At 39.8% G+C, this 12,729-nt stretch overlaps 1 protein-coding gene across 4 annotated transcripts in view; it reads right to left on the bottom strand.

Moving 5' to 3' along the window:
• Positions 1-12,729, bottom strand: part of USP15 (ubiquitin specific peptidase 15) — a 129,752-nt gene that overhangs the window by 103,727 nt on the left and 13,296 nt on the right. For 2 of the 4 annotated variants that reach the window (XM_089674035.1, XM_089674037.1), the window contains exons 2-3: positions 5,736-5,863; positions 3,371-3,513 (exon numbers count right to left, since the gene is read on the bottom strand). In XM_089674035.1, the coding sequence (XP_089530161.1) occupies positions 3,371-3,513; positions 5,736-5,863 (271 nt within the window). The remainder of the gene's footprint in view (positions 1-3,370; positions 3,514-5,735; positions 5,864-12,729) is intronic. The other 2 variants (XM_089674036.1, XM_089674038.1) reach the window with 1 other exon arrangement.

Raw genomic sequence — 12,729 nt, 5'->3', positions numbered from 1 at the left:
TACCACTTGGGGTCGTGCTAATACATATCTGTACAGCTAGTTTGGTAGATCTCAAGGCAACACTAATGCTGCCTGCTACTTTATTTTCCATTTCAGTTTTCCACCTAGTTCACTTTAGTATTGTAACTGTATGAAAATAAATGTATACACAGCTGTGGACAAATTTGTTGGTACAATTAAACTCACTGAAAAAATGCTTCATTCCTCTTAAAAAAAATGATGAAATTTAAAGCAATGGTCTCATGTATACCTGCATGCTATTGGTATGTCATAGAGTAAAGCACAGAAAGTGTGAACAAATTATTGCTTGTTCTACAAATATATTCTACAATAGTGAGGTTTAAGGTCCATGGGAGTATAGCCAACCTAGCCCGGAAGAAGAAAATCAACTCCAGATTGAACAGAAATACAGCGTGAATGGTATGCATAAAAAACCAGACTGGAATTTGTTAAAATACATACTGACAAGACACTTCTGGGAGTACGTGCGTTCGACAGATGAGACCATACTAGAGGTTTTTGGCTGGTCACATCAGCTACAGGTTCACAGAGGAAAAAATTAAGCTTTAATAAAAAAAGAACACTGTACTTACTTTACTGCATCTGGCATGTGCTGCCCTGGATTTGTGCAGGGCACATAGAATTCTGGAAAGAAACGTACTGCCCAGTGTAAGAAAGATCCATCTCACTCAGGGGTCTTGGGTCTACCAAAAGAACAATGACCCAAAAACAACCAGCTAAAAGTACCCAAGAATTTAACTATTCTGAATTAGTGTTCAATGAGCCCTGATCTGAATCTGATTGAGCATCTATGGAAAGAGCGTTAATGAGCAGCCTGGATAAGACCCTATTCAAACCTGAGACAGCAGAGGCACTTGGCTCAAGAAGAGTAGGCCAAACTTCCTATATGCAGGAGCAGAAGTCTCATTGAGAGCTTCAGTAATTGCTTGTTTGCAGGGACTGCCTCTAAAGAATCCCATCATATATTTGTCAATGCCATTTGTTTTATTATCCAAAATATTCTGCTGAATCAAAAATCAAAAGAATGGTCTTATTTTTATCAGACTTTAATGAATGCAAATCACGTTTGTGAGTTTCAAGTTAGTTTTGAAAAAAGCGTGGGTTCTTTTATTTTTTGGAAAAGGGTACCAACAAATTTGTCCACAGGTGAAATATTATATATATGGGCTTTGTTCACACAAGTGCACTAAAACATATGCCCATGCAAGGGCTGCGTTTACCCGCACAGGGATGCAGAGGTATTCTGTGCATCCCCGTGCAGGTAGTCTCATTCATGTACAGTTGTGTCCAAAATTATTCAACCCCCAATGCTGTAAAGGGGTTTAGGGACTATAGTGTACATTTGGAATTGTATTCAGAATCAAATCCTACAAGGACGTTGTAACTACCCAAATGCAACTAAAATGACATCAATTGTTTATGTAATACAGTAGTAAATGGTTCTTATGTGGTTTCTTCATTGCCACAATTATTCAACCCCTTAAAGACTACCACTCTGAAGAACAGAGGTTCATACAGGTGCTTTCCATCAGGTATTGAAAACACCTGTGGATGTCACCGAGCAGCAATCAAGCATAATAAGCACCAATTAGGCAGCTTTAAAATGACTGTGATACTCAGCTCCTTCTAGACATTTACTGGTGTGGTTACAAACATGGTGAAGGCAAGAGAATGGTCCAGGAAGACAAGAGAAGAGGTGATTTCTCTTCACAGGAAGGGCAATGGCTATAAGAAGATTGCAAAGATGTTAAACATACCAAGAGACACCTTAGGAAGCATCATTCGCAAATTCAAGGCAAAGGGCACTGTTGAAACGCTACCTGGTCGTGGCAGAAAGAAGATGCTGACTTCGACTGCTGTGCGCTACCTGAAGCGTAGAGTGGAGAGAAGTCCCTGTGTGACTGCTGAGGAACTGAGAAAAGATTTGTCAGATGTGGGTACAGAAGTTTCAGCCCAGACAATAAGACGCACACTGCGTAATGAAGGCCTCCGTGCCAGAACTCCCAGGCGTACCCCCTTGCTGTCTCCAAAGAATAAGAAGAGTCGACTGCAGTATGCCAAAAGCCATGTGGACAAACCACAAAAGTTGTGGGATAGTGTTCTGTGGACTGATGAAACAAAATTAGAACTGTTTGGGCCCATGGATCAACGCTATGTTTGGAGGAGGAAGAACAAGGCCTATGATGAAAAGAACACCTTGCCTACTGTGAAGCATGGTGGAGGGTCAATCATGCTTTGGGGCTGTTTTGCTTCTGCAGGTACAGGGAAGCTTCAGCGTGTGCAAGGTACCATGAATTCTCTTCAGTACCAGGAGATATTGGATGGAAACGTGATGCAGTCCGTCACACACCTGAGGCTTGGGAGACGTTGGACCTTTCAACAGGACAATGATCCCAAGCATACCTCCAAGTCCACTAGAGCATGGTTGCAGAGGAAAGGCTGGAACATTTTGGAGTGGCCATCGCAGTCACCAGACTTAAATCCGATTGAGAACCTCTGGTGGGACTTAAAGAAAGCAGTTGCAGTGCGCAAGCCTAAGAATGTGACTGAACTGGAGGCCTTTGCCCATGAAGAATGGGCGAAGATACCCGTAGATCGCTGCAAGACACTTGTGTCAAGCTATGCTTCACGTTTAAAAGCTGTTATAACTGTAAAAGGATGCTGTACTAAGTACTAAGATTGAATGTCACTTGGGGGTTGAATAAAACTGATAATGCTGTGAGCACAGAAAAGACATTTGTGGTTATTTCATTATAACTGTTATGTTATATTTGTCTGACCTACAAGTGCCTCTTTAATGTAAATGTAAGCAAGATGACTGAATGATCAAAAGCAATGTCAAACTGGCCAAAACACTCAATTTCAGTGGGGGTTGAATAATTTTGGACACAACTGTAAATTGGGTCAAAGAGGCCACACGGACACAGCTGCTGCTTCCAATTTGACATCCATGGTCCAGGTGCACATTCCAAATGCAGACCAAAATATATATATCACACCCCTACTTTTTTTATTTCTTTTTCCTGAAAAAAGAGATTTTATATATATATATATATATATATATATATATATATATATATATATATATATATATACACACATACATACATATATACATACATACACACACACACACACACACACACACACACACAACAGGGGTTTGAAAACTAATTGTGCACAAAAATGAAAATCTTAATAGTGGAAACTAGCATCTGATAAATAATTTTTATGGTGACATTTAGCAGACAAAAGCAAGCTTTTTATCTAGCATACACCTTTGCATTTGCTTTTATAAATGTAACCAAAAAGCCACACAATGAAACAATGTACAAAGAACATAAAGTACCTTGCGAGCTATGGGTTCTTGATTTTCCATCAGCGTATACCAGCTAACAAGCTTGTTCCACCCTTCGGTAGGCAACAGAATGTAATCAAGCTCATCAATAAGATGCTCCTTAAGAGACTGTGTGTCAGTATCTGCGAAAGAGACTGTCAGCATTTAAAAATTGAGACTAACAACTGGAATCTTTAAAAGCAAAGACATTACATAGAATGTGAGTACATAGAATAACAGCTGCTAAGAACTTCTGTATAGGTTCTCAACCAGTGGTATGTGAAATAACAGTGCCTGTCCCAGGTTGAGTGGCTACTCATGGCAAAATACTTTAAAAAAAGAGGCCCAGTTCACCTTGTCATCACATGGTCACTTTAAATCCAAGAATGCCTTATTAAAGAAGAGCATCTATACGTACCCTTCCGGTGACTCATGTCTTCAGACTCTGCCACCTTGTTGCTCCCTGGCTGCTGCAGGTATTCCACAAATAATAAATGAACAAATTAATTTATAGATTATTATAGAACTATTTTCCCTATGGCTTTGTAGCCCAGTTCGTAACACAATGGTATGAATGGGTCCTAACAGATCCAAGTTATAGAAAATAATACATTATATAAAAATCAAGTCTGAGTAGTTAATGGAATTCTTTAGAAAACATTTCATGCGTGTATAACAAATAAAGCTTATCCCCAGTTATCATTCATCACAACCTCCCTTAAAGTGCTTTTTTCCCCCCTGATTTTGTCCATAGACACAGATTTTCACAAGTGTATTTTTTGGGTACAAAGATTGTAGCCATGTACCCAACAACTAGGCTTAAGTTTTAGGCCCCTCCCGCTGTAATTTTGCCACTCCAACAATTTGTCTCATTATTTCCCTCAGGGCGACAAAGGCAGAACACACTAGGAAAGAAAAAAATATATATATCTACACCCTTGGTATATTTACAAACTATACACAAAAACAGGCTTTACAAAACAAACATTTAATGCAAGAGTTAGGCCCCTTTCACGCAAAGGGTCCAATGAGGTCTGTTAGTTTTTCAGGCAGACTTGATGGGACAGTCCATACATTCACCCCCATGGACCCATGGGTAAAAATGGATTTGTGCTGGTTTACACCTGCCTACCTCTGATCTGTTTCTCCCCAAAAAAACAGAAGGGGACCCGTCATCCATTGTCTAGGCCAGTCGGATCGGAGGGCAGTCAGGTGTAAATGGACTGTTTACAACCGGCCACCCACAGAGCAGAGCGGGCTCTATCCGTGGCTGCACTGCATAAACTGAGTGAGCACAGACCTGTCATCCGCCAGCTCTGCTCAGATCAGCAGGGGATCAGTGGACAGAGTCCTCCCCTGTGAAAGGGGCCTTACACGAAGTTAATCACAATCATGTAAACATTTAGACAAACTGAAAAGATTGAAGTTTTCCTTAAAAAACAAATAAACAAGAAAAACCATGAAATAGTGTGTTGTACTAGTGCATGGCACCACTGCCTGCTGGGGATAATTCTGACAGATGCCTGCAAAGTAAAAATGAAGTATAAACTTAGCCTGAGATCACTTTCCACTAAAACAGTGTTTGCCACATTCCATAAACACAGGTACACTACAGGTTCAAATATTAGCAACACTTTAAAATGGGTGACCGCCTCCTTATCTGATATTGATTTTGAGCTGTATTAACATATAGGGATGCAATACCACCCATTAGATGGTTAACTACAGTGCTTTGCTTAAATATGAGCCCCTGGATTATTGTGGTGCGACAGCTAAATGCTAAAATCGATTTTGCCCTGATCTCAGTATTGAAGATACGATATACATAGTTTATTGTATAAGTATTTTTACAATAATAAGTTTGAAAATCTTGATTGCGTAAGTTCTCACTTTCTTTTCTATAAAACCCCCAAAAAAGCTCCAGTGAACCTGTTGTAGAAAACCCATAATTAGTTGAATGGAGTTCTGCAGCACATACTTGCCTTTCCTCCTCTACTGCTTCCTTCAGCCACTAGGGGCGCAAAAATACCCAGTACTTCAAGATTTGGAGAAGCATTTGACTCACTTCTATCAATATGTGATTGGTCCAGCTCTGTCATGTGGGGGCAGGGAGACAGTCCTCAGACTTGCGCAAACTCGGGAAGAGCGTCTTTTAATCGCTCTTTGTAGCTGAATGGGTTGGTAAGGGACCAATAAAAGGGCAAGTATGCTGCTGGGGAGAGCATCATTACAGCAAACCTGTTGCTTTGCTGTACATGGGAAAGTACAGGTTTGTTTTAAATCTTTATTTTCCAAATGACAGGCATGCAAAAAGAATGTAACTACCTTTACACGGTACAATGTTTTCACCACAAACTCAAAAATATTAGAGAATGACCTTTGAGGAGTCCAGAGTTATCAATGGGACCTGGATACACATTCTGATCTCCCATCTGATACTTGTCCCAGCTGTCAAAACCCACATATTTCTTCCACTGTTTGAACCAGCGACTGTCAATCAAGTACCTGAATAGAGACAAACAAAATTACATTAAACATAGTCAGCATACTGGATCCTAAGAACAATATGAGAATATGTATAGTATATCTAGAACCATGTGGAAAAGAGGAAAGTGAAGGGAAATCCTGGAACTGCTATCCCTCCTGTTCTGGTGACAGCTTTTAAATTTGGATTTCCCATCACTATGTCCCAGTGACTACTAGTTCTGGCTTTAGATATACATTAAAGTGTTACTAAACCCAGGACACTGCATTCACTATATCTAGTCTCCTATGGTACACACAACATGGAAGTGCAATTATTTGAGTATATAAACTGCTAAATACCTTTTCACATCAGCAGTTAGAGCAGGCTTGTGACTTCTATCAGTGTCCAGCCAGGTACTGACTAAAGCTTGTAGGAGGAGTTTCCATTTTGCTCTAGGAGGATGCAGAACCCCTGACCTCTGTCTGGACAGTGCTGATTGGTCTTGTGCTGATCACATGCACTCACTCAAGAAAAAAAAAAAAACACCTCTCTAGCAATACACACCAAGCAGAGCATGTGCATTGTGACTCCAAACATAGGTCTTATCAGGAGATTAGAGGGGGACACTGGAAGAAGGGGAGGATCAGAGAAGTCAGGATCATACAGCGTTTTTACACAATGCAGAAGAGTAACCCATTAGGTTCCACAGTGAGTATAACAAGCATGCTTTACTGCATATACAGACTGATTTTACTGTTATAGCTTTAGTAACAATTTAAATACTGTATTACAAAGTATACTATATAAAACCCCTTAGTCTAATAGTCATGTTTTTTTTCTGGAGGCAGTCTCTATAATTTCATATAATAAGAGGAAAGCATTGTCTTTTTAATAAACACACCAAGGTAAAATGACCTCCCTAAGGAAGAACATGCCAATTACAAACACTTCCCAGTGGGCACCTATGCCTTTACCTAGAAAGTTCATGTTCCTCTAAAAACACATGTCACAAGAGGATTTACAAGCAAAGGGATCCCTGTTTGAACTGGTTTCAAATAAATACACTGCGTGATAAGGAAGAATGTTATAAAAGAAGATTGGTATTTTCTTCACAAAGCACCCTTTGAAAAACAAAAAGGGACCCAAACAGTACCATTGCTCTTTTCTATTATCTAAACTTTTCAGTAACAGGGCCAACACTGTGTATATGCTACAAATATTCATGGGCTGATAAAAAATATTCAGATTTATAAATGAATGAATCAAATTGAAATTAAGTTTTTCTATTTTTTCTGTAATCAGCAAATGTTGATTTAGAACAGAAGTCTCCAAACTTTTCAAACAAAGGGCCAGTTTACTGACCTTCAGACTTTGGGGGGGGGGGCAGATTGTGGCCAGTGGGCGAGAAAATGTCCTGAGCTCAGTATCAGTGAGAAAAAACATGACCTCAGGGTTGGTGCTCAATGGGAGGAGGAGTAGTGCCCCATTATTGGGAGCAATAGTGCCCCATCATTGGTATCAGTGGAAGAAACCGTGCCACATTGTTGGTGCCAGTGAGAGGAATAGTGCCCTATAATTGATACTAGTATGAGGAATAGTGCCCCATCATTGGTAATAGTGGAAGAAACAGTGCCACATTGTTAGTGTCAAGTGAGAGAAATAGCACCCTATCATTGATACTAGTAGGAGGAATAGTGCCCCATCATTGGTATCAGTGGAAGAAACAGTGCCACATTGTTGGTGTCAGTGAGAGGAATAGCACCCTATCATTGATACTAGTAGGAGGAATAGTGCCCCATCATTGGTATCAGTGGAAGAAACAGTGCCACATTGTTGGTGTCAGTGAGAGGAATAGCACCCTATCATTGATACTAGTAGGAGGAATAGTGCCCCATCATTGGTATCAGTGGAAGAAACAGTGCCACATTGTTGGTGTCAGTGAGAGGAATAGCACCCTATCATTGATACTAGTAAGAGGAATAGTGCCCCATCATTGGTATCAGTGGAAAAAACAGTGCCACATTGTTGGTGTCAGAGAGAGGAATAGCACCCTATCATTGATACTAGTAGGAGGAATAGTGCCCCATCATCGGTATCAGTGGAAGAAACAGTGCCACATTGTTGGGGTCAGTGGGAAGAATAGCGCCCTATCATTGATACTAGTAGAAGGAATAGTGCCCCATCGTTGGTACCAGTGGAAGAAACAGTGCCACATTGTTGGTGTCAGAGAGAGGAATAGCACCCACCATTGATACTAGTAGGAGGAATAGTGCACCATCTTCGGTATCAGTGGAAGAAACAGTGCCACACTGTAGGTGTCAGAGAGAGGAATAGCGCCCTACCAATGATACTAGTAGGAGGAATAGTGCCCCATCATCGGTATCAGTGGAAGAAACAGTGCCACATTGTTGGTGTCACTGAGAGGAATAGCGCCCTATCATTGATACTAGTAGGAGGAATAGTGCCCCATCATTGGTATCAGTGGAAGAAAAAGTGCCACATTGTTGGTGTCAGTGAGAGGAATAGCACCCTATCATTGATACTAGTAGGAGGAATAGTGCCCCATCATTGGTAATAGTGGAAGAAACAGTGCCACATTGTTGGTGTCAGTGAGAGGAATAGCGCCCTACCATTGATACTAGTAGAAGGAATAGTGCCCCATCATTGGTAACAGTGGAAGAAACAGTGCCACATTGTTGGTGTCAGTGAGAGGAACAGCGCCCTACCAATGATACTAGTAGGAGGAATAGTGCCCCATTATTATTGTTTCAGCAGGAGAAACAGTGCTTCATATCAATGGGAGGAAAAGGGCTGGATAAAAAAGCTAGCAAAGGGCTGCATCCGGCCCTCAGGCCACAGTTTGGAGACTACTGATTTAAAACAGCAAAAAAATAAATTTCAATAAAACAAAGCAAAGAAATTCCAAATAAACCTGAGCCCATCAGAGTCCCTCCTTACATCGGGGTCCCATTCAGATTGAACTCTTACAGCAGAATCTTGTAGCGGGCAGAATGTGGCCCACAGACCATAGTTTAGTGACCTCTGATCTACAGAAAAAGCACCTTCACAATAAACTCATCAGGAAAGCAATGCATTTTCTGCGACTCCACACAGTAGTGTTTCCTTAGAGTTATAAAGCAGAAAAGCATCCTTCCTGAAATAGAACAACCCAATTACTGACAACACTTCCCAGTGGACACATACACCTGACTCAGAAAGTCAGATAAGTACAAGGTGGTAACCCAGAGCAACAAAACAAAATGCATCTTTCATGAATCTAGGAACATCTGAAAGCTGCCATCTACTTGGTTGCTACGTGTTCTTTACACTGTGTTAGTGTTCTAGCAACCTTCTGAAATGGAATAGATTTACAAAAATAACTCAATCCTTTATTTATTGACTGCAAGTCTGTTGGTATAATTTTGATGATTCAAATGTAATTCTGGCTCTTAGAACTGCTGTGTACTATAGAATCCCTGCCAAGACCTCATTTATGTGTCATGGAATATTAGTGGCCATCCTTTCTGTGAACTGGGCACCTTCCTCTTTTAAAGAGAGAATATAGACAGTGTTTACTCCGTACTTACTGGAAATAAATATAGAAATATATTCATTGTATTAATTTTCAGTTGCAGCTGAAGATTAATTTTTGTTTAAGCAACACAAGATGGTTCCCTCTGTGTATACAGGTTTACTTTTAGGGGAAAACAATTTTAAAATCATCTCCAAAGACATGCTGGTAGGGGAATTGGCTCCTGTCTAAATTGTCCCTAGTATGTATATGTATGAATGTGAGTTAGGGACCTTAGATTGTACACCCCTTGAGGGTTAGGGACTGATGTGAATGTACAATATATGTGTAAAGTGCTGTGTAAAAATTGAGGGCACTATACAAGTACCTGGAATAAATAAATAAATACATTTTAGCAATAACTGCAGTGTGTTCGATCAAAAACATTAAAGTGGTTGTAAACCCCTACGTATATCTAGTGCAGTGACTGACCTCAGGTGATACACAGAGATGAAACAAATCCTACTACATAAGTTGTACCTGTATGTCTACAGTCTTCACTTCTCTACTTCTGTTCAAAGTGCTGAATTTATAAATCTTGCCTAAGGGCTCATGTGCACTGCAGCCCCTAAACTGACATTCAGGAGCTGTTCTGCGATTTTTTTCAGCAGCCCCTGAACTCTCCCTAATGTTTTCCTATGTGTCCATGTACTCATAGTCATTTACAGGCAGTTGAGTATACAGTCTTTTTTTGAACACACTAAACTTGCGTTCAGGAATAGATTTTACCGGCGTTTCAAAGCCAAACACTTGTAAACACGTGTAAACGTGGTTAACCGCGTTTATAAGCGTTTGTGTTTAGAAGCGTTTTTTTAACTGTTCCATATCCAGATGCTGTCCAGAGCCTTTTTTCATCATCAGAAATGCATGCAAAGCATTTTCCATGTATTCAAATGGACCTAGCACACCAACGAAAAATGGTAGAACATGTTGCATTATGCTCATGATGGGATCCATATTGAATACAACCAGAAAAGACAGCTAATCTCAACACATACTGATCTCTCTGTGTCTGCTCTCTCTATTCCTCTCAAAATGTCTGAAATGGTTAATTTTTTACTACTTTTCAGTGCATTCTGGGCATTTGGGAAGGTCTCCTGAGGTTATCTTTTAAAAACGGTTCTAAACGCAAACGTACATAAATGCGGTATGCAAACACATCTAAACTGACGTTTTTTAACCTATGTTTTCCAGCAGTCAGTTTCCACCGTTCAGAAGAGTTTTCCAAAAGCCCCGTGTACATGAGCCCTAAGAGTTCAGAAAAAAGGAGGCGGAGAGCTGAAATTACACACTACCAAGTTTATTGAGGAGAGCACTGAAAGCCGATTGGAGGGAAGGGACACCTGCTCTCCACACAGCTCACAGGAACAGAGAGACTGTCAATCAGCTGGAGGTCCCTCCGCTGTCATTTTTTTCTTGCTGTCAGGAAAACTTGTCAGAAGTGACTCATGCTGATAGCAGAGGAACGAAGCAGCAGATAGAAATGACACTTAGTGCTCTTAATTAAGACAAGTACACACTAGAGAGGGATATGCTTTGTTCATATTTCATGTCTGAGTTTTACAACCACTTACAACACCGTCTTTATGTATGCGTGAACAACATTTCCATATCTTAATGTGCATGGCAGACCAAATTAGAAAAAAAAAATGCAGAAACTCGCTGCAATACATGCACATTGTCCCTTGTTTGGTCCCCTAAAAACACTGCTAATACAAAATACCTGTGAATTGTGCCAGAAATCCAGTTAAAAAACTGATTAGAATGGGTTTCCAAGGGGTAATGTGGGGTTTGGTGGGGAATGTGGACAGCTTTCCTACATTCTGTTCATAGGGAAAAAAAAAAAAAGTCATAAAAAAAGTCATAAAAATAAATAAAAACAAAAAAATGCTGAAACCTCAACCCTTGTCTGAATAATAACAAATGATGAAGCAATGGTTATATCTGCTTCCCTGCAATGCCAAGGTACAGAGTTTATACATGTGGATTATAAGATGCATTGCAAGTAATGACATGACTGCTTCAGTGTTCTGTATGAAAAGTTCAGCAACATATTACACGGAAATGAGAAAAACAAAATAATGAGTTTACATGCTGCATTGGTAAAACATTAATAAAGCATCAACCTTTTGATCTAGGATGAAGGACTCTTGCAGCATATTTTCAGTTTTTCCTAGCTATTACAGCTTAACATTGAAATGTAGCCTTCCAGACAGACCCTATCCCTTGAAGTCTCCACGGGACTGAAACATGAATTCAAAGCTTCGTCACCACATGGAGTTTCTAGCTAAATAAATTCATGGTCAGAGCACAAGCTCTGCAGTCTATGGATCACATCAGTGCAGGCCGTGTCAATGTTTTGATAAATTGTTTCAAACAATGAACGTTTACCATTTAATGACATACATCTATTTTCACCTCACATGTTATGAATCTTTACCAGGAGGATGAAACACTGACTACTTCAAACACAGATGATTAGGTATGATTGTTTATAACAAGTACCAACAATACAAAATTGCAATAGATCCTATGGATTCCAAAGAAAGAAGACTTTCCACACTGGATGTAAACAAACACAGAAGGCTGCAGGTGTCGGATCTCAGTGACTGTGCATTTGTGGAGGGGGCAGGTTCTGTTAGGTTAGTGGAGGGGGAGCAGAAAAAAGTGCTCATTCTTTAAAGAGAACCTCCAGGCAACATCGTTTTAAACTGTTATATGTGCCCCCTTGACCTGTAAAATATTTTATGTCCATGTTTTTATATTCACTGATCAGCCATAACATTATGACCAATATGTAAAAAAACAAAACCTCAGCGCTCAGGACTTCCTATTTACCATACAAATCCCCGTGAGATGCTGCTGTGCACAGGTACAAAGGACCAAAAACTTTTAACAATGAAAACCAGCGCAAACCCACATGATCAATTACATTAATCAGTTTAAAAAAACATTAATGAGCTAATAAAGTAAATTATATATAAAATATATTGATATAAAAATATATATAAAAATTTAAAATTATAAGTCCAGTGACAAAAAAGCAAAGTGACAAAAAATCAAAAAAAAACCCAGAAAATATATATATATATATATATAATTACAGTCCCGTGACAAAATTAAATCAAATTAAATTATAATATATTTTCCATTTGATTCTTCCGTGTTACTGATCCCTTCACCATCCACCAGTGCAGAAATCAACATTAACCGCACTCACCAGATAATGGTGAGTCACACGCCTTTCAGGATTGTTAAGGGCTCCTGGACCCCCTTTACTTTGTCTGAGACCTCCAAGTGCTGTTTCCTCTTATGTCTAGGTACCTCTTCTGC

The sequence above is a fragment of the Staurois parvus genome, unplaced genomic scaffold (genome assembly GCF_062004578.1).
Source record: "Staurois parvus isolate SC_StPar_1 unplaced genomic scaffold, SC_StPar_1.0 ptg000147l, whole genome shotgun sequence".
NCBI lineage: Eukaryota > Metazoa > Chordata > Amphibia > Anura > Ranidae > Staurois > Staurois parvus.
Note: the sequence above shows the minus strand (reverse complement) of the source record. Positions and strands in the feature narration are given on the sequence as shown.